Source organism: Mytilus trossulus, chromosome 6 (assembly GCF_036588685.1).
Source record: "Mytilus trossulus isolate FHL-02 chromosome 6, PNRI_Mtr1.1.1.hap1, whole genome shotgun sequence".
Taxonomy (NCBI): domain Eukaryota; kingdom Metazoa; phylum Mollusca; class Bivalvia; order Mytilida; family Mytilidae; genus Mytilus; species Mytilus trossulus.
Window position 1 is genome coordinate 17,929,601 of NC_086378.1, and position 22,372 is coordinate 17,951,972.

Consider the following 22,372-nt stretch of genomic DNA (forward strand, 5'->3'; position numbering starts at 1 on the left):
CAAGCCCTTAGAATAGTAAACATGTCAAAAAGTCAAGTCGATTCGAAATTTTTCGTGCATTCTATTCGTTATGAAAAAATCAACTAAATCAATTACATTTTCATTAATTGGTAAGTCATGTATACATTTATGTTCTTATGTTAAAACTTAATAAAACGGACCAATACATCTTTTGAAATTTATAAGTATTTTGAAAAATAACTGTTGATAATTGTACGATAATTAAGTGGCTATTTCAATAAACATCATGACTTTATCACTTGTTTACTAGTAAATAGATGGATATTTTTAGATGAAATCATGCATGGATATTGAATAGCTATATAAACGCTATACAAGGAGATGTTTCAGGATAAAGCCCATCAATCATGAAGTAAGTAAATGTGTTAGCAATAGTAAAAAAGTACAAAATGTTAAGTTTTAACTTGATTTAATTTTTAATCTAATATTTAAAAAAAAATGAACGTTATAAATGCAAAATTTATTTTATAGGAATGTTAGACGGAAATCCTATGCTATATTTTTTTATAGTTGTATACATGTATGTATATGTAACAGAAGTATTCTACTTTCCAATAAATAGCAAAAAAAGTTTACCTGATAACAATTTTGTAAAACTACTATATTTTGGGGTCAAAAAGGGGTCTTGTTGGACCTACTTCTTTGATTTCAAAAGAATTCGGGTTTTTACCTAAACGACGATTTGAAAAAATATCTTAGCATTGTTTCATCAATCTTTATTTTTGTATTACAAGGACAAGTTTTGCTCTGGTGTTGAGCCTGTCTGCTTGTGTATTCGCAACCTACCAAGTACCAATAGAGAAGACAACTCTTTGGGGTGGTGGGACATCATGGTACTTTAATGGTTATTGTGAATTTGAAGTTTCACAGTCACATGGAGAGAACACTGTCACGGTAGATATGGTCCTAGATCAATCCACTTCTAACTTGCTGGTCAGTATAAAACTTACATTACAGAAGATACTAGTCTAGTCTTAGATTATATAAAAAAGAAGATGTGGTATGATTGCCAATGAGACAACTATCCAAAAAAGACCAGAATGACACAAACATTAACAATTAAAGGTCACTGTACGGCCTTCAACAATGAGCAAAGCACATACCGCTTATAGTCAGCTATAAAAGGCTCCGATAAGTCAGTGTAAAACAATTCAAACGAGAAAACTAACAGCCTTATTTATGTAAAAAAAAAATGAACGAAAAACAAATATGTAACACATAAACAAACGACAACCACTGAATTACAGGCTCCTGACTTGGGACAGGCACATCATAAATAATGTGGCGGGGTTAAACATGTAATCCATTTCAAACTTGCTGGTCAGGACAAAACTTACAATGCAGTATATATAGTCTTAGATCAATCATCTTCAACCTTGCTGATCAGTACAAAACTTACATTACTTTTACAGTAGATATGGTCTTAGATCAATCAATTTCAAACTTGCTGGCCAGTACAAAACTTACTTGACAGTAGATATGGTCTTAGATCGAATTCGCTTTTTGTTATTGATATTCGAATAAGAACCATATATACTTCAAATATTATATTCAGTTAAATATAATGAATAAAGAATGTAATAGCCGATAAAATCTACTATACCTAATAGAATAAACATCTGTTCTATGGATTCATATTGTTCTATATTTCTTAGATTTGGAAATTGACCATTGATAATATAATAAATAATGGACAGCAATATGAACTTTTTAATCAAGACGAGTGGCATACTGGTACACAAAAAGTCGATTTTATTCTACAGTACAATGGAAGTCAAGAATCGTTCCCAACCGGTACATGTACTAGTAACCTCCCTTCACCTTCCAACCAAGACACAACAACAACTACTACTACTACTACGACACAACCGACGACGACAACAACGACACAACCTACGACAACTACGACACAACCGACGACAACAACAACGACACAACCTACGACGACAACAACGACACAACCGACGACGACAACAACGACACAACCAACGACGACAACTACGACACAATCCACGACGAAAACGACTACAACGCAACCGACAACTACGTCACAACAATCATCGAAATATTACACTGTCCCTGTTGCGAAAGATAATGCATGGGGAAGTGGAACGACTTGGTATATGCAGGGATCCTGCACATTTGAAATACAGAGTCAATATGGTGTTGGAGATATACATATTGATATGTACTTAGATCAAACGGTATATGTGAATCAGGTGAGTTAAATAATGTGTTATCCTATTATATTCATTTGGTACATAATTGTGTATATAGTCTTATTGATGTCAAGAACTTCGATTGTATTACATACTTATTTATCTACTAAATATTTATAAAATTGAGAATGGAAATGGGGAATGTGTCAAAGAGACAACAACCCGACCAAATAAAAAAAAACAACAGGAGAAGGTCACCAACAGGTCTTCAATGTAGCGAGAAATTCCCGCACCCGGAGGCGTCCTTCAGCTGGCTCCTAAACAAATATATACTAGTTCAGTGATAATGAACGATATACTAATTTCCAAATTGTACACAAGAAACTAATATAAAAATAATACAAGACTAACAAAGGCCAGAGGCTCCTGACTTGGGACAGGCGCAAAAATGCGGCGGGGTTAAACATGTTTGTGAGATCTCAACCCTCCCCATATACCTCTAACCAATGTAGAAAAATAAACGCATAACAATACGCACATTAAAATTCAGTTCAAGAGAAGTTGTACACGTTTCCATTAGTATGAGTCAGGATATCATTTGGAAATTCACAAATATCTCAATCTGAACAATACGATATATGTTTTTGTACAATCATTGTTCTATACCCAACCTTTATGAATGAAACATCATTATCATCATCGACGTCGTCGTTATCGCCATCGTCGTCCTCATTATCGTCATCAACGTCGTTTTGGCAGTCGTAGCCATAACTTTTACTTTGCCATCTTTCGAAAAAAAAAATCAGTTTATAACATTTTCAAAGAAATTACTACTTTTACTAATTAATTTTCTCTTTTAAGCTGGAAATGCATGTATAACACCAATCATAGCTGTTAGTTGTTTTTTTCAGATTTGGAATGCCGTGAACTTAGGCCATTCGAATAATTATGATTTGTATTATCTACACAATGCACATCCAATATCTAACCAATTACTTGAAATAGGATTCATTTTAAGATACGAAGGCAGTGAAGCAAGCTATCCAACAGGGACATGTGTGAGTGATATTGCATCTTCACAAGACACGATTACGACAACAACACCTGCAACCACAACAACGACGACAGCAACAACGACAACAGCGACATCAACGACATCAACGACAACAACATCAACTTCATCTACAACAACAACACCAACATCATCTTCAACGACAACATCTAGCAGTTCCCAAAACGTTTCTACAGCACACGATTATGGACAACTAATCGAATATTCCATTTTGTTCTATGAAGCCCAACAATCAGGCTACTTGACAGTTAATCGTATCGACTGGCGTGGAGATTCGGCAACTAATGATGTGGGAATCAATGGTGAAGATCTTACAGGGGGCTGGTATGATGGTAAGACATCGTTGAACAAACTTTAAATGTATACTATTTTTTTTTATTAAAACATATAAAACTTTAAGAGAAAAAAAACATCTGTTAAAACAGAGAGGTATTTCGCCACTTAAGGTGGCTTGTGGGTACAAAAATTTTAGCAAAAAATTAAACCTTTATTTTTTCATTACAAATTTTATTTATAACACTATTAGTTGTTACTTTATGATATGGTACAAAAAACAACCCAAAAATATGATTTGGTTTGGCCCCAGATGACTTTATAAATTGAAAACGCTCCAAATTATCTCCCTTTGGTGCAAAAATGCCATGTTTTGGCCTTTAATTTGAAATATCTCTTTTAACTCATCGGTGACCTACATTTTTTATTATTGGTTCAAATAAGCTGTACATAAACTAAATAATTGTAAAATTTAAGCGATTTCTTATATTAGGTTATTTTTTTATTTCGATATTTCCTCTTTTTCTCCTATTAGTTCAACAGAAAAAAAGGACATTAACAAAAATGTTTGCTTCTTTCAGAGGCAGATTTTAGCTTAAATGAACGGTGACCCCATTTTTTTATTTCATTTTTCTTTTAAGTATAGGATAAAGTTCATTTATGAAAAAATATAGCAAAATCCTATATTAGAAAAAAAAATCATTTATACCCAGGAGCCCCCTTAAGCTTACAACAATTAAAAATACTGAGGCAGTTGACGCTGTTGACGTCTAAGTCGCTCACGTCAGAAACAGCATGCATTAGTCCCTTTTCAGCGGAGAATCGGCGAGACAAACATGAATTCTGCTGGTACTTCGTATCCTCACTGAAAATTTCAATATACGGGCCATCAACGAATTGACATGAAGATATTGACGACGTAAATCGACGGAAGTCATAGAAAGAGGGTGTTGGTATGGTTGTGTTGTATTGTATGTTTGTTTTGAATGTATATCTCTTGTATATCAGTCTAGCTGCTTTTAATTTCACACTGCTGTATGCACTGCTAGGTTTCCTTCTGTATTAAATCTTCCTTCGTTCGTAACTACAAAAGTTTTTGTTTCAATTTTATAAAATACGTAGTTATTTAAATATTTTGTACAGTTCCTTTTGGATTGCACAACTGTCAACATATTTCTACTGGCTGGTTTGGTCCGGTCGTACTTTCCTTTTGAGTTTTGTCTTTTAATCTATAATAGATAAGAATTACAACAAATCTTTATAAATGACAACTAACTCACAAAAAAAGCAAGACATAGTCATTGTGCCTATTGTGTATGTATCGTACTCGAAGTATTGGTATTAACAATTTTGATGTATTCTTTTTTAATCGACAGTACTATTATGCCTAAATTTAAAAAAATCAGAATCTTGTCATTATTTTCAGCTGGAGATGGCGTCAAATTCAACCTTCCAATGTCAGCTTCTGTAATAAACCTTGCAATGGGTTTATTGCATTGGAAAGATGCATACGAAAACTCATCTCAATTACAAAATATGTATAACTCTATCAAATGGCCGTTGGATTATTTACTTAAGTGTTGGAGGCCATCAGATAGGATTTATTATGCTCAGGTAGGACATACGGGGCGCCGAATAGGACTCTTGTGGTTTTGTACTCGAAATTCAATTTTGTACGGGCAAAAGTGACTTTTGTTCAACAAAAATGAGTTCAGTTTAACAAAATTTGTAACATACTACAAATTTTGAATTTTGTCATACAAAATTATCTTTCAGTGGACAAAAGTCACTTTCGTCATGACAAAATTCATTTTTGTTACACAGACTTGACTTTTGTTACCTAATATGAAAATTCGGATACAAAAACCAATTTTGTATGCAAATTAGTTTAGTTTGGATTCTGTGAACTAATTTGCATACAAAATTGACTTCTGTAACACAAAATTGACTTTTGTGAGACAAAATTTACTTTTGTGAGACAAAATTTACTTTTGTGAGACAAAATTTACTTTTGTGAGACAAAATTTACTTTTGTGAGACAAAATTGACAAAATTCAACTTTGTCTCACAAGATTAAGACAAAAATCAATTTTGTCAATTTTGTCTCACAAAAGTGAATTTTGTTGTCACAAAAATAAATTTTGTCTTCACAAAATCGACTTTTGTGAGACAAAATTTACAAAATTGAATTTTGTCTTACAAAACTCAATTTTGTCTCACAAAACTCAATTTTGTCTCACACAATTGAGTTTTGTGTTTTAATTTCCATATCAGGTATCAAAAGTCAATTTTGTATGCACATAAGTTTATATTTGCATACCTTTTTGACAAAATTGACTTTTGTCATGACAGAAATGAATTTTGTCTACAAAATTCATTTCTGTCATGACAAAAGTCAATTTTGTCAAAAGGTCTACAAAAATGAATTTCGTCATCACAAAATTGAAGTTCTCATAAAAGAAGTCTGTATCACATAGTTTTGTAAGACAAAAATGATTTTGTTATGACAGAATTGAATTTTGTACAAAACCACAAGAGTCCCATTCGGCGCCCCGTAGGACACACCGATTATGTTATTGATAGAAATAATGAAGTCGAATTCTTAAGTCTAAGAATACTTCAATGGACTTATAACGCGATATATTGTCCTAGATTAATCAGACCTACTTTTGTTTTATGGGTTTCATTGCATTATGCCATCTTTAATTGGCTTTCAGCCACGAACATAACTCATGCAGTTTTAGCAAAACAAGCTCTCCAAAAACTGGTAAATCAATGTCCTTTTGTTTTAAATGCAATTTGCTGCTGTTCAACTATTTACATCTCCTCTTCGTAGTTTATCTTTGATATATTTGAATATATTCTTTGTATACGAATCCAGTTTTATAATACATGTAATTCAAACATAGGTGGGTGATGGTGACCTTGACCATGCTTATTGGGGACGACCTGAAGACATGACTATGAATAGACCTGCGTATTATCTTGACGATACCATGTCAGGAGCTGACGTCACTGGTGGAACAGCAGCAGCATTGGCTGTCGGTGCTTTGGTATTTAGTGAATCTGGTAAATAATGCTAGGATTCTTTGTAGTTCATATGATTGCATATAGCCATTTTGAAATGATCAAGGCTTTGTTTTGGCGTCAACTGTAGTTCTATTGCCATTATCATCTCTTGTAAAAAAAAATATTGTTATGTTGATTATAGAAAAATTAAAATTGTAAAATTGCGCCAGTAATCAAGTTTAAAGCAACAGAGAGATTACTATATTATCATCCTTTCCCAAAAAGTTAAAACAAAAAACGTGAGGAAAATATGAAATATCAAATTTTAGCACAGTCTCACGATTCTTCAAAATTCGTATTTAATAGACACAATCGAGAAGTGCCCATCACATACACTAACAGAACTATACCCGACTGTAATACTTCTCATTTGTTACAAGCATTTTGTCTACAATTTATGTCCCTTATACATTTGCATTGTGTTTGTTCTTTCTAAATGATATTATAATTTACTTTTGAACGTTGAATATATTTATTACAGACTCGTCGTATGCAGCCACACTTTTGTCAAGTGCTGAGAGTTTGTATTCTTTTGCAAAGGATATTCCAGGTTTATACAACAGTGACATCCATGATATAACCCAATTTTATGAGTATGTCTCTCTTTCTTTCATTAATAATATCTTCTTTACATGTTTAAAATATTCAATTTTCAATAAAGTTGTGTTTTGTCTTTTAATCATACCGATTTAAAAAAAAAAGGGTTACTTTTTAGTTGCTAAACTTTTGTTAACGAACTCCGTTTGACAGTGCGGCACGCAGACAGGTGATGGGTATAATCTGAATTCATTCCCTCATATGGACAAAACTATTTAACATTTAAAAAGATGAATATAAATTTTGACACCTGGCAGTCGTTTGAACTGGATGGAAAATAGCTTGGACATTGTTGGATAAAAATTAGGAAATATGATTACTCTGAACAAATTTTAGAATATGTCATAGTCCCTGCATTTCAAAAGTGAATAATCTTTCTAGATGAATAGAATCACGATTTTCTTTCACAGGTCCCATGAGTATAAGGACGAGATGTGTTTAAGTGCAGTACTGCTGTATATGGCAACCAATAATCCACAATACCTTACTGAAGCTCAAGCTTTTTACAACGACTACAACCATGACAGCGTTCCATGGGCGTTTGACTGGGACGATAAGACGGTGCTCTGTGAGGTTTGTAAAATATACACATGGAAAAAGAATAACCATTGACAGAATGGATGCATAAAACGAATATGTTAGTTAACGAGATAAACAAAGACAACACATTATGATAGCATATGCTATTTTGTAGCCATTGTTTGTTGAAAACTTTAGAATTTTTCTCATTGAAATAAATTATAAATATTACACAATCACGCTTTGAATTAAAGCATCAGTATTTTAACGATGTTCAAATTTCCCAAATCGTATAAGAAGACAAATAAAGTTATAATTAACAGAATCTGAGAGCATTCATGCACTCTAAAAGGGATGAGACCCAATCGCAGTTACAGGGTATGATTAAAACAAAATTATTTTGCTCCTTACGTATTAAAGTATATGACTTTCATTATTTTAAAATACGAAATTTGGAATTACATCTTTTACACACAAGAAACAAAAACATTTGTGGGTTGACAAACAGTGTTCAAGAATAGACAAATGTATCTGCATCTTGGCTCTTGAAAAAATCTGCCATCATCACCGAAAAACTAAAACAGCCCCAAAATGTCCATAACTTTATAATTGTTAAAGATAAATAGTGTCTTAAAAAATACAACATACAGGGTTTAATTAGTTTCTGTCTTTCCTATCTTTTACAGATTCTTCTTTATGATATTACTGGTGATAACACGTATAAAACACGTGTGGAGAATTTCGTCACTGCTTGGATGCCATCAGGATCTATACCATACACAACATGTGGACTAGCATGGAGATTGGAATGGGCATCGCTTAGATATTCGGGTAAATTTTGTCGTATGAGAGATATAGTCTATAAAACATTGAAACAAGGAAAATTACTATAATTTTAATACTATGGATTATTTATATATCATTTATATATCTACTTTTCCATTCTCAATTTTATTTTGCTTGACACTCTTTTACAAATTTTACCTGTAACGTAAACTTTGACAAGAAAAAAAGAAACAAAAGGGATTAAAGGCAGCTCACCTGTTACGAAGCAATGTTCTGTGGTAACTTTAAAACTTGTAAAGATTATTCGAAACCTTAACTATATGTTTGAATTTCAGCTAATGCAGCATTTATTGCCCTGCTAGCAGCAGATACAGGGATTGGCGATGCATCAGCATACAAGACATGGGCTATGTCACAGATTCATTACATGTTCGGAGATAATGGCCAGGATTTCAGTTTCTTGATTGGATATGGAACTGCTTTCCCAAAGCGCCCTCATCACAGAGGAAGGTATGTAAACAGCAATTAAAAGAATTAAGATATATTTTGTCCGATGCTTCTCCTTTGAAAAGCAAATTTTCTCAATCTGCAATCCATTTTTGATATACTATCAAGCAAATGACGTCGTTAACTATCTTGACATACATTGTTTTTTTTTCAATTTTCTGAAGTGCAACACAAAAAAAAAAACCCGCCACTGCAACATACATAGAAACGAACTATTTTAACCTGGTGCTAAATGTTGGTAAGGTGTATGTATTAGATTAAGGCGATATATGTTTACCGATGTTCCTACCTCGTAAATCTGTTTGAAAGAGAAAAATCTAGAAAACTAACAGAAACAGAGACAAACTTCAAAATGGGCCGATTTTAATGTTCTATCTCAGGCGCTTATGTTAATGATCTAACATTAAAATAGTATGAACAATATCATACTAGAAACATATTATCTATATTTTCCTAATAATTCGTAATAGAATGAATGTTAATTATCAGTATGATAAGTACCTAAATATCTAAAATCAGTTGATATTAAATTTGTATATTGCATTTTAAAACCATCTTATAAAGGATCATGCAACTCAAATATAATGTTCAAATGGTAGAAAATATACATGCAATTTACTCAGGTTAGTTAGAAAAATAAAAAGTAGTTAGAAAGCAATTATATCTTGTGAAGTCTTAACGAATTTAAACTTTATGTTTCGAACTGATAAACATCTGCATTTAAATTCGAGTGAACACCTCTTTACATTGATAAGGCTTGCGTATAAATCTTCGATAGGACGCCAAAAACTCCTTGCAGTGATTTTAGGACTGCTATGATTTTCGTCTTAATAAACAAATAGATTACCTTGATTTTGTTTCTTCAGTACCTGTGATTACTCTCCTGCTACATGTGACTGGGGTACTTATTGGAGCTCAGGTCCTAACTCACACACACTTTATGGGGCACTTGTTGGAGGTCCTCAGGATCTGCAAGACACCTATGTTGATGATAGAGATAACCATAAGACAAATGAGGTGGCTTGCGACTACAATGCTGGATTCCAATCAGCAGTAGCAGGTACGAATTACATAAAAGTCAGGGATGTTTAAATGTACAACTTTCGACAATCAACGATTTTAAATCTGACTTATCTAATTTAGTTAATTAGTTATCACAAATCATTTTGATGTAGCTAAGTCGTCAAATGACATTTGTTATTGGGAATGAAACATGTGTAGTTTATATAAACTTTTATACCTATAAGAAGTCAACTCAAATAGTTATCAATAGTACCAGGATTATAATTTTATACGCCAGACGCGTGTTTCGTCTACATAAGACTCATCAGTGACGATCAGATCAAAATAGTTAAAAATCCAAACAAATACAAAGTTGAAGCGCATTGAAGACCCAAATTTCCAAAAGGTTGTGCCAAATACGGCTAAGGTAATCTACTCCTAGGGTAAGAACATCCTTAGTTTTTCGAAAAATTCAAAGTTTTGTAAACAGAAAAATATAAAAAATTACCATATAATTGATATTCATGTCAACACCGAAGTGCTGACTACTGGGCTTGTGATACCCTCGGGGACGAAACGTCCACCAGCAGTGGCATCGACCCAGTGGTGTAAATAGTTATCAATAGTACCAGGATTATAATTTTAAACAAAGTTTTAAATACAAAAGGAGTGTATTAATTATGAGATAATTCTACTCCAAGCGAGTATCTATTTTTTCAAACTTGACAGTATCAAATGGGCACCCTGATCATATGATGAATATGCTAGATAAGATGAATTGTACTCGTTTTAAATACAGCCCGTAACAGAGAAGTGATTGAATTCGCGTTTCTTTACCATCAAAATAAGTTACGTTATCGACAAACTTATTTCAGAAGTGACATAATTTAATTTTCTTCATCGACAAAATATTTCATGTCCAACGTGTAAGATTTCATTGTTTAAGTCGAAGTTTTTTTAACACAGTAAAACATTTTTTTTATAATCAACCTCTGTCATTGGCATTTTCATTTTAACGGTAACGATAATGTTTCTCAATGTAGATATTATATACTGCTTGCACTCTGAATATTTATGGGATTCAACACTGTAATAGTTTTTCTTTCGTCTAATACAGAATACCCAATATATTTTCTTTTTCATACCTAACTGTTTATTATGTCCCCGGGATTATCATACATTGTTGCAATACCGACATGCTTGTACTTTGTCGCAGAAAAAAACTGAAATAAATTTCCTTCAAATCGAAGTAAAAATATATAAATGTACTCTTTAACATTTGAAATGTTGAAGATAAAATTTCTCTAAATCTTAAGTTATTGACGAATATTTGAAATTTAAACCTCAATAAGATGTGATGTACGGCATTTCATTTTATCATTGGTAATGGTCCATATCTGACAGAGAAGAAATATTCATAATTCTCAGAAAGTTTTCGTAAATATTGTAAGATACCACTAATCGTTCCAACAATCAAGACAACAGAGACAAACAGGGGAAAAAAATATGAAAATGAAAAGATATGACTTAAGTGTTAGCATGTTCAGGGAGACGGCACTCAATTTACAAAAAAATAATTGATGTTTTAAGGAACTGTAGAGGTCTCCACAGGTTTTCAACAAGGGTTGAAAACCTTGAATATGAAAGCCTCGAAATCCATGATACTCTTTCTGTGCGGTAGTTATATCTACAAAATCCAATCATGAACACAACATATAATACCTGTATATTCATACATGTATATTTATATATTGGGAAATTTTTTTTTCGCTTCAAAACAGAATTATAAGGTTATGTATAAGTGCCTCCGTTCACTGCACAATTGTAAATTGTCTTCCTAAAGACCAGCAAAAATAAATGGCACAAGTTTACGTAGTCATTAAAAAAGTCGTATAATTTACGTTATCGAACAAAAAAGTCAGAAATAAGGAATATTATATGTGAATTCCGTTCCCCCTACATGCTTCAAAAGTCAAAGAAAAATGTTTTCCCCGATACAAACGTTTGAAGAACCAGCTTTGTGTAACCTTTAGACAAATTCCACTGTATATAAGGAAGTTAATATGTTTACTCTGACTTGAAATTATCTTTTAGAACTTTTTTAGTAATTGCGAACTTATTTTGTTTATGGGAAATAGGTTAAATTTTGCATGATCCCTCAAAATGACAGCAAGCGGAGTTTTCCGGACGATTTTCATTTGTACACTACTAAAAACTGTCAGGTCCTGGCCATGGTATATTTTGGAGAATTTTTTTTTACTGATTTTTACTAAACAAATTATTCTCTGTGTGTGCCATTGGAAGAAATAGTTTTGCTCGTTATTTTGTCATATAAAAAAAACTCTCAACAACATTTTCCTGTTTAAACTGTACTAGAAAAAAGTTTGGCATGTGAAACGGACGAAGACATATTCTAACAGAAGTACAAAAACCAGTCCCTTTTGTGTATACATTTGAGAAAACATTTCAAAGTTATTGATTACATTCAAATCCATCCCACATACTGTACACATTGTAGTTCGAAAAAATAAAGGACTTCATTCCTATCAAACACATTTTTAATTGTTCATCACTATATTTCTTTTAGTTTTCTGGTAAAATTGTAAAGGAAATAATACTATCAAGACGTCCTTCCATAAATCTTTTTTTTTCTGTTCTGACTAAAGAAATGACTACTTTTCGCCCAATCGAAATTGTTCATGGACATATTTTGTTTCATATTATTAGAATTATTTTCAATATTATCGGTATTAAACTTGATTATCGTTACATGAAAGTTAGTCAGCATTGTCAATCTTTTTAACGTTAAAGTACCAATAGTTCGGTCACTACTCAATTAAGTTCGTCGATAACGTAGCTAATTTTGACGGTAAAGAAACATCAATTCGATCACTTCTCTGTTACGGGCTGTATATAGTATTTCAAATGAGCGTTGAATTTTTAAAATCATGTACCTATTTTGTACAATGTGTCTCGCAAGCCATGTAATATGGCTGGGTATTGATTATACTATCATGTATGTTTTCCTTTAATCTTTTTGCATAATATGTATGTCAATCAATATGTGACACATTAATAAAATATATTATAACTTGTACTTGGTACACATTTGTACTTGGTACATAGTTGTACGTGGTACACTGTTTAATAAGGAACCGATCATTTTTATAATTGGAATACTGAATTTTTTAAATAATCAGATTTAAATTTTGAGACGACATATTGTTATGCCAAAAGTTTGGTAATTTTCATACGTTGTTCATTTTTTCAATGATGTACAAGTAAATGTGAATACATATAAACTCCCATTTCTGTTGAAATAAAATGTTTAACTCTCGAAACTCCACTTACCAATGGTTGGAATTTTTGTAACGGCTGTACACATCTACAAAATAATTGAAAGTTTCAATAATAAAAAAAATTGCTGATACGGATGTAGAATAACAAATTGCTTTTTCAGGCGATTATTTGAATCTTGTTGCAAATGTTCGACACCGCTTTCTCCACATCCATGGAAATGCAACTTAATGATTATTAGTCTTATTTCTTATGGAAATTTTAACAAAAAGTTAAATCATAAAAATACAGAGCTCCGAAGAAAATTCAAAACGGAAAGTCCCATACCAAATTGCAAAATCAAATGATAAAACACATCAAACGAATGGACAACTGTCATATTCCGAACTTGGCACAGGCATTTTCAAATGTAGAAAATGTTGGATTGAACCTGTTGAAGGTCTAGCGCTATTAAACCAGGTTAATCCACCATTTTCTACATTTGATTTTGCCTGTACCAAGTCAGGAATATGACAGTTGGTGTCCATTCGTTTTTAATGTGTTTTATCATGTAATTATAGAGTGTTTTATCTATTAATCATGCTTTTCTTTGTCTAATATGTTCTGCTTTTTATTTGTATTGTAGTCCTGTAATTTTTTGTTTTCATTTCAATGTTATATTTAACTGTGCCATTAAAGTGCGAGGTTTGGCATGCCTTAAAACCAGGTTCAACCCACCACTTTTATTACCCTTTAAAAGTGTCCTGTACCAAGTCAGGAAGATGGCCATTGTTATAATATTGTTCGTTTCTGTTTTCTCTTATTTTTGAGATAAGACGTGGCACGGTACTTGTCTATCCCATATTCATGTATTTGGTTTTGATGTTATATTTGTTATTCTCGTGGTGTATTGTCTGTTGCTTGGTCCGTTTCTGTGTGCTGTTGCGTTTCGGTGTTGTGTCGTTGTTCTCCTCTTATATTTAATGCGTTTCCCTCAGTTTTGGTTTGTTGCCCCGATTTTGTTTTTGTCCATGGATTTATGAGTTTTGAACAGCGGTATACTACTGTTGCCTTTATTTATCACTTGATTTTGACATGTGATTATGGACTTTCCAATTTGATTTTCTTCTGAGTTCCGTATTTTTGTGATTTTACTTTTTATAGTAAAGTAAAGTAATAATTTATCGAATATGGTAAATGCGTTTGTCTTGTAGCAGCTTTCAAAATATAAGAACTCATACCATTATTGTTAATATACATTGACTTATATTTTGTTTTAAAGGTTTGCTTCACTTTGCTGTAAACGGAAACTTGCCTGCTGCTCCCATGCCTAGTTGTTAATTATGGAAACCACCGACAACTTCTACAAATTTATAATCTAGGGACATGATGTTATATGTTTTACATTATTATAATTTTACATGCTACAAGTACATGTTTTTTTTTTGTTCAATTTCTTCAGATTGTTTTCCAAGTCACATACATGTCTCTTGATATAATTCGAGTCCATATCTGTTTTTATTTCTAAATAAATGATTCCTATGTGTAGTGTTTAAAGGGATTCTGACAAAATTTGAAATAATATGTGAAGTTGAGACTTCTAGTATATTTGTTGTACATTTCTTGTTTACTATGAGCTTTATAACAGTCGTTAATCAAATCAATTCATCCTGTGATTGTTTTATTCAGTGAAAACTATTGAGAAGGAAAGTTCTAAATGGTATGGGCGAAACCTTTGAAACCCCGTTGTGTATATTTTTTAACATGAGTTTTATACTGGGTTGGTACCGCTTTAAAACTTTTTTTATATAAATATTTTGTTAACGGGATGTTTCCAGCTAAGAATTCATTGTAACGTAGCGTACGTGCAGTCTTTTCTTAAAAGCCAAAATTCGTAATATGCTATCCATATTCAAAACACTAAGGATTGCTTACACAAAAAAAGTAAAATCACAAAAATACTGAACTCCGAGGAAAATTAAAAACGAAAAGTACCTACCGATGTACCGGTAATGAAATGGCAAAATCAAAGGATAGTAAAACACATCAAACGAATGGACAACAACTGTCATATTCCTGACTTGGTACAGGCATTTACAGATGTAGAAAATGGTGGGTTGAACCTGGTTTTATAGCGCTAAACCTCTCACTTTTATGACAGTCGCATCAAATTACGTTATTTTTACAGCGATGCGTGAAGAAAACAAGGTTACAGTAGTCATCACTGTGCAAAAATCTCAAGACAAACAAACATATACAAAAATAAACAAAAAAGCATCTATCAAATTAAAAAAACACATTCCTTGTTTCGCGTGTTGGGCGTCAGAAACGTCACAAAAAAAGATATTGTGTCGTTCAATGTCTATTCAAAACAATTATAATTTCACATGGAGACTGGTTGAATGCAGGTTTATAAAATCAAAAGTTATGTTTTAATTAATGACAGAATGACATATAATAGAACAATACCATAATGCCGGGATCTTTAAAAGTACTGAGTCACGTTATAAGAAACAAGGAAACACAAAAAGTCGCATATTCACACCAGCAAAAATGAAAGATATCACATAAAACAGACCAAACAGTAAAATTATTATTTATAATTGAACAAATACAAATAAAAGAACAATATAACACGTTGCTTAGATTATAAACAACGCCAGTACGCAGAATCTATACATCAAGACCATCATGTAAGGCTTAGCTGACACAACTAAGTCAAAATGACTAATTTGAGTGACACTGATGAGTCCTTAAAAAATTAGGACGACAGCAGTGTACCAATGTTCAAAGTAGTGAGACTGGCGGTTCTGCGTCGAAACGGTTAGTGTCTTTTGTTATCTATGCGTCACGCGCAATGGGGATATATATGTTGTGTACAAGATGTAAGTTTGTACAAATTATAATTTGTACAGGGTTTTTGTACAAGTTATAAGTTTTTTGACACCTACCTTCTTGCAGCAGGTGATACAGGTTAAACTTATAAAATGTACCAGTGTAATTTTTTTAAATTCAAATAATTATACTTCAACCTAATATTTAGTGATATATTCTCCTTGTCCCCAAACTGCAAATGAGGATACATGAATGATTTAAATTCTAATTTTATTATTTTCCATATACCATATTCATATCCATACAGAATCTTTGTGTGGTCTTATAATGTTTTTGTATCAATGCTTAGTATTCGATTGTATCATGAAGATGTGAAAATATGACAGAAATGTGCGAAGCAAACGACTGTGTGCTTGCATCATCCATTTTTGTTCAGCAGGACATAAAACACTGATAACTTGTACGAAAAATCTGTACAAATTATGATTTGTACAACATTACAACTTGTACACAACATATACACTACTGCAAAATGAGCAAGAACGGCTTGTCAACACTATTAGTGTATCCTGCTAGGCATGCATCACCCGCCGCATGAATTCAAACGAAAAGAAAAAAACGCGTGTATTGTACCAATGCAAATAGTGAGCTTTTAATTTTTGATGATATGAACATTTTTGCTTTCCAAAGAGTTGATATCTAATGTACCGCACACAAGAGATATGTTGTGTGCAAGGAAGACATATATAGTTTTTTTGTAATTTCGGTCAGCGGGTGGGGTTCAAAGGGAAATCTTTCCACTATAATCATATTGAATATCTTCATATATTTCTTATGTCAAACAGCCCCTTAATAATTAGATGCTTTGTCAAAAAGACCCCCCAAAAAATGATAAAATATGTAAACCGTCTTGTTGTCGTCTTACCTGTTTCATTCACTTTGCCGCAAATGAAACTTTCCTAATGCTGCTTGTTGTTGATCGTGAGAACCGCCGAAAAAAATATCTGGTAGAAAATCTGTGATGTTTTATATTTTTGCTGTACATTTTTTCTCTCGATATTTGTCGAGTCACAAAGATGTATCTTTAAAGTTAAAATATACTTGTAAGAATGTCTAGCTATTATCATTTTTCAATAAATGATTTGCATGACAATTTAGGAAATGTTATACAGATGAGACTTCTAGTATAGTTTCTCTTTTATAGCTTGTTTACTGTCAACTTGTTACTCCGTCTGTATTTGCAAAGAGAGGCCCATTGGACTCTAATTCGACGTTAATGTCTAGTAAGGATTGAGGCGGATATGTTGCTGTGTTTGTGGATTCATATTTTTTTTAATTTAGGAGTACATGTATATACTAATGGGATCTAATCAGAAATGTTTTAATTGCTAATGGAAAGAACATCATCAATATACATATATGTGAAATTAAATAGTCTAGCTCCTTCGATCTTCTTGTTTTGCGCAAGTGTTAAGAGGAACTCATACCAAAATAAAATAAAAGGTCAGCAAGAAGATGCGTACCGTTGGTGCACGTAGAATGCACACAACCTGCAAGAAAATTCTACATCCAAATACAACAAATAGGTTGTCAACGAGGTACTCCAGTATATTTGTCGGTTGTTCTTCGATGTATCATGTCTTAAGTTCGGGTTCGTTTATATCACAATATGCGAATTGTATCATAAAACAATCAATGTGTAGCGTATGGTGTCCTTTTTTTTTTTTTTATTGAAAACAGAATTGCGATTATTTTCTTTGAGATGAATAAACTCTTTATAGAACCAGGATTAAAATTTATATTTGCGCCAGACGCGTGTTTTGTCTACAAAAGACTCGGTGACGCTCGAATCAAAAAATGGTAAAGGCCAAATAAAGTACAAAATTGAAAGGCATTCTTCATTTAATTTGGGACCAAAAATGCCTAAACGTTTTGTCAAATACATGTACAGGGAAGGTAATCCGTTCCTGAAGTAGAAAAGCCTTAGCATTTCAACAACTCAAAGTTTTGTAAACGATTAATTTATAATAATGACCATGTCAATGATAATTCATGTCAACGTGTTGACGTGTTGACTACTACTGGGTTGGTGATACTCTCTGGGAATACAAACTCAACCAGCAGTGGCATCGACCCAGTGGTTGTAATAAACTAATCATAGATACCAGGATTGACAGTCATATTTAATCCAGATGCGTGTTTCGTCTACCTACGAATCATCGGTGACGCTCGAATCAAAAAATGTCCAAGGCCAAGTAAAGTACGAAATTTAAAAGCATTTTGATTACTAGTATTCAATTGTTCAAGTGGTATGGTACGGGGCGCCGAATAGGACTCTTGTGGTTTTGTACTCAAAATTCAATTTTGTACGGACAAAAGTGACTTTTGTTCAACAAAAATGAGTTCAGTTTAACAAAATATGTATCATACTACAAATTTAAAATTTTGTCATACAAAATTATCTATCAGCGGACAAAAGTCAATTTTGTCATGACAAAATTCATTTTTGTTACACAGACTTGACTTTTGTTACCTAATTTGAAAATTGGGCGACAAAAGTCAATTTTGTATTCAAATTAGTTTAGTTTGGTTTCTGTGAACTAATTTGCATACAAAATCGACTTTTGTTACACAAAATTGACTTTTGTGAGACAAAATTGACAAAATTGACTTTTGTCTAAACAAAATTGACAAAATTGACTTTTGTGAGACAAAATTGTCCAATGTGGTCAACAAAATTGACAAAATTGACCTTTGTCTCAACAAAATTGACAAAATTGACTTTTGTCTCAACAAAATTGACAAAATTGAATTTTGTCTCAACAAAATTGACAAAATTGACTTTTGTCTCAACAAAATTGACAAAATTGACTTTTGTCTCAACAAAATTGAATTTTGTCTCAACAAAATTGATTTTTGTCTCACGAAAGTCAATTTTGTCTCACGAAAGTCAATTTTGTCTCATAAAAGTCAATTTTGTTGTTACAAAATTGAATTTTGTCGTCACAAAAATGAATTTTGTCGTCACAAAATTGACTTTTGTCTCAACAAAATTGACAAAATTGATTTTTGTCTCAACAAAATTGACAAAATTGATTTTTGTCTCAACAAAATTGACAAAATTGACTTTTGTCTCAACAAAATTAACAAAATTGACTTTTGTCTCAACAAAATTGACAAAATTGATTTTTGTCTCAACAAAATTAACAAAATTGACTTTTGTCTCAACAAAATTGACAAAATTGAATTTTGTCTCACAAAAGTCAATTTTGTCTCACAAAATTGAATCTTACCTCAAAAAATTGACTTTTGTGATTTAATTTCCATATCAAGTAACAAAAGTCAATTTTGTGTTTATATTTGCATACCTTTTAGACAAAATTGACTTTTGTCATGACAAATATGCATTTTGTCTACAAAAATGAATTTTGTCTACACAAATGAATTTTGTCATCACAAAATTGAAGTTCTCACAAAACAAGTCTGTAGCACATAGTTTTGTAAGACAAAAATGATTTTGTTATGACAGAATTGAATTTTGAACAAAACCACAAGAGTCCCATTCGGCGCCCCGTACATGGTGCAGTGAAAACATTCGAAGCTTGAGTATTGCGAGACTTACCGTGCTTTTTGTTTGTGAACGATTGGAGAAAGAACACTTTGATCATAATCGATTTGATCCTACCTCCATTTCTAGGAATATGATTGGTTTAGAGCGTCCGCGTGGAGACCGTTCAATACACGGTTAGTAGTGGATGTAGGACTTTGGCACTGTTTGATTATTTAAAAGTATTGAAAGTTCTGTTTAATATTGTTATATCAAAGTTGTTGATATAAACAGTTATTGTTTGCAATAATTTTTTTAGGTGCAGACCAATTGTAGAAGGTTCTTAAAATTGAACACTTGAACACTTAATATAGACACAAGAAGATGTGTTATGATAGCAAATGAGACAAAACACTAGTCTAAATTCAACAAATAAAGATAGTCGGTAAGATAAATTCTTTACATAGTGTGCAAGAGACCTAATATGATCTATACGGGGTGTGTAAATTCAATACGGAATTTACTTACCCCGTATATATCATATTAGGTCACTAACACACTATGTAACAGCTAACATTAAGATCTGCTACTAACTGTCGTATACTTTCTTTTGTTCTTATGGCGTTTCGCCACAAACTACTGGAGTACCTTCCATCGTTCATATGAGCTCTGGACTGTTACATATACTGCAGGACTTCCTTATTTTTTCCGTATGAAAATTTGTTAAAAACTGCAAATAGATATAGGAAGATGTGGTATGAGTGCCAATGAGACAACTCTCCATCCAAGTAACAATTTATAAAAGTAAACCACCAAAAGTCAACATACGGCCTTCAACACGGAGCCTTGGCTCACACCGAACAGCAAGCTATAAAGGGCCCCAAAAATCAGATTCCTGACTAAGGACAGGTGCAAACATTTGCAGAGGGATTAAACGTTTTAAATGTGCCAAACCTTCTCCCTTTTCTGAAACAATAGTATAACTTCACAACATAGAAAGACACACTATAAAATATCAATTGGAAGGCTTAACTCAATTAAGCTCCCTATACTAATCATGTGCGTTCTGTTATAAACTGTCTTTATATGACATATGCTCCACTGTAATTTGTTGTCGCTCTTTTGTGTTCTGAAACAAACTAACGAACTTCCTTCTATTATTCACAAGATATCTTTGACAAACTGCTAGGTTGTAACAATCACAAGAAGAGTCTATTGCTCATATGAGACATAATACTACAATCTGTTTTTTGCATTCTATTGTTTATGTAAGTTCTGCTCCGAACAATTTGAGTGCATTCACTTACTTATATGAGTTCTGATAGAATCTAATGGGTTCCTTCAGTAATTCACAGAGAATTGTTAGGCCGGTTCCTTCTATACCTTATAATGCCTTCAATAAATTGCTAATTCGAGTTCTAATTAGTTCTGATTAAAACTGATAGACAGCTATCCTAATATGAAGTGGATGTAAGCAGTTATAGGCAGCTGTAATGCCTTCAACAATGACAAAACCTGATACTGTAAAGTCGTTTATAAAAGCCAATGAAATGTGTGAAACAATTCAAACGATAAAACTAACGGCGTAATTATACGAAACAAATCTTTTTACAAAATATCAATGAGTTGAGACATGAACCAACGACAACCACCAAACTACAGGCTCCTGACTTGGGAAAGGTTCATAAAGAATATGGCAGGGGTGATATAAAAACAAAGACGTGGTAATCTATGATTGCCAATGAGAAAACTCTTCATAAGAGACCAAATGATACAGATTTTAACAGCCATAGGTCACCATACGACTTTCAACAATAAGCAATGCCCATACCACATATATAGTGAGCTATAAACGGCCTAGAAATAACAAATGTAAATCAATTCAAAGGAGAAAACTTACAGCCTAATAATGTACAAAATAAAGTGAACGAAAAATGAATAAGCAACACAGCAACAACGACAACCACAGACTTACAGGATTCTGATATTGGGACATGTAAGCGGGATCCCAACCATCTCCTAACATGTGACAGTGATGTAACAATACACCAACTTGTTTGAGAGCGCTCAATCCTCCTCGAAGCTGAAACAGTAGTGTAGCAGTACAATATAAGAACAACCTGTGCAAATCAGTTGCAATTAAATTAACTCAAAAGACACACAAAATAAACCGACCATCTAACATTAAGACAATAGACTCAAAGCATCGAAATAAAAGTATTTTCAATTACTCGGAGTTTGTTCAAAGCTAGTTGCAACTAGTATTGAAATAAATCTTGTTTTTCCGGACTGAAGTATTTAGTACACAATCAACTGATTTTGTTTTTTAAATCTAAGAATCGTCTGGTATACGTTGCATACTTACATATAGATCCATATACAATGAAAGTTTTTGAAAAGTCCGAAGATTTTGACCATCAAAATTTTGCATTAGAAATAATAGTTAGGACTAGAAGATTTTTTTCAAGGACCACCAGAGAAAAATAGTTTTGAGAACTTTCTGATATCTTTGCTTCATACAAAAATGACCCAGTTCGGTTACTTAAAAAAAAAAAAAGATCGGCTATAAAGATGTCCTTTTTTACCAGTCATATTCCAGGCAAATATTGACGGATTCTTCTATATTGTGCAGTTTAAGAATATTCTTAAAAATCAAATAGTTCTGGGTTTAAGCCTGATTTGTTACAAAATTGAGATGAAGGAAAGCAT

General features: G+C 32.6%; 1 protein-coding gene across 1 annotated transcript; it reads left to right on the forward strand.

Annotated features, from left to right (window-relative positions):
• Positions 1-921: 921 nt before the first annotated feature.
• Positions 922-14,853, forward strand: LOC134722376 (uncharacterized). The gene is made up of 11 exons (XM_063585993.1): positions 922-954; positions 1,677-2,240; positions 3,092-3,584; positions 4,952-5,139; positions 6,435-6,594; positions 7,076-7,187; positions 7,602-7,764; positions 8,397-8,541; positions 8,832-9,006; positions 9,870-10,063; positions 14,564-14,853. The coding sequence occupies exons 1-11, from the start codon at positions 922-924 to the stop codon at positions 14,620-14,622; spliced, it is 2,286 nt and encodes a 761-aa protein (XP_063442063.1). The 3' UTR covers positions 14,623-14,853.
• Positions 14,854-22,372: the final 7,519 nt, after the last annotated feature.

Coding starts and splice junctions, on each gene's coding strand:
- LOC134722376 (XM_063585993.1), top strand. CDS start 922: ATGGTCCTAGATCAATCCACTTCTAACTTGCTG. Junction 3,585..4,951: donor TACAGGGGGCTGGTATGATG/GTAAGACATCGT, acceptor CATTATTTTCAG/CTGGAGATGGCGTCAAATTC. Junction 10,064..14,563: donor ATTCCAATCAGCAGTAGCAG/GTACGAATTACA, acceptor TTTGTTTTAAAG/GTTTGCTTCACTTTGCTGTA.